A 1,017-nucleotide genomic window follows, 5' to 3' on the forward strand; every position below is an offset into this window, starting at 1 on the left:
ATTCTATTAGGTTTTCTGCCCAACAGACTTTTGGTGACCACTCCCTTACCACAAGGGTTAATCCCATTGACCATCAGCTCAGGATATCAGAGCGACAAGAGGGGATTAGCAACTCTCAAGGAAACCAGAACATTCATCACTTAAATGACAGCTCTACGAGAAGAAGTTCCAGAAGACTGCTGGGCCTTGACCCAGCCTGACATCTCTTGAAAATGGGCCACAGATAGGGCCTGAAAATACTCGAGTGTGGAGTAAAATTAAATGTAAATACTTAGAAGTAAACAAGTTACACAGTGATTTTGTGGGTTTCTTTTTCAACTTTCATTCTATTGTATGCTTTCTCTAGGTCTATAATTCCACAAATGAGCTCCTGGTTTCCCGTTAGCCTCTTTTCCTGTAGCTGTCTTACTATGAAGATGGCTTCCACTGTCCCTCTTCCTCTCATGAATCCATGCTGCTGTTTCCAAATCTTTACAATCTCTCTTAATCTCTCATCCAGTATTCTCTCTAAAACTTTCAATCTATGCTCTGTTAGTTTAATTCCCCTGTAATTACCACAACCCATGACATCTCCCTTCTGCTTGTATTTATATACCATTAGACTCTCATCCCAGTCCATTGGCATTTCTCCTTCTTCACATATAGTTTTTAATAAATCCAGCATCCATTTCTCCCCCTCTGTACCTAGTAATTTGATAATTTCAATTTGGAACTCCGATGGAACTGGTGATTTACCATTCTTCATTTTCCTTAATGCTCTCTTCACTTCTGTATCCTGTATCTCCATCACTTATCCCTCCACCCTCGTGCTTCCCCATCTCCTCTCTCTCTCATTTTCAGTATTTAACAGTTGTTCAAAATACTCTTGCTATGTCTTCTTAATGTCTTCACCCCTATACAATATATTTCCATCAGTCTCCTTGATGACACCCAATTTACCCACATCCTGTCTCTGCCTTTTCCTCAAGTTCAACATCTTATTGATATCCTTTTCACCTCTTGTTCCTAGTCTATCAT

The 1,017-nt window shown here is 39.9% G+C and overlaps 1 protein-coding gene across 1 annotated transcript; it reads right to left on the minus strand.

Moving 5' to 3' along the window:
- Window positions 1-286: 286 nt before the first annotated feature.
- LOC135226205 (uncharacterized) lies at window positions 287-787 on the minus strand. Its single transcript, XM_064265647.1, has one exon. The coding sequence runs from the start codon at window positions 785-787 to the stop codon at window positions 287-289; it is 501 nt and encodes a 166-aa protein (XP_064121717.1).
- Between the last annotated feature and the right edge of the window lie 230 nt (window positions 788-1,017).

The sequence above is a fragment of the Macrobrachium nipponense genome, chromosome 14, assembly GCF_015104395.2.
Source record: "Macrobrachium nipponense isolate FS-2020 chromosome 14, ASM1510439v2, whole genome shotgun sequence".
NCBI classification, from domain to species: domain Eukaryota; kingdom Metazoa; phylum Arthropoda; class Malacostraca; order Decapoda; family Palaemonidae; genus Macrobrachium; species Macrobrachium nipponense.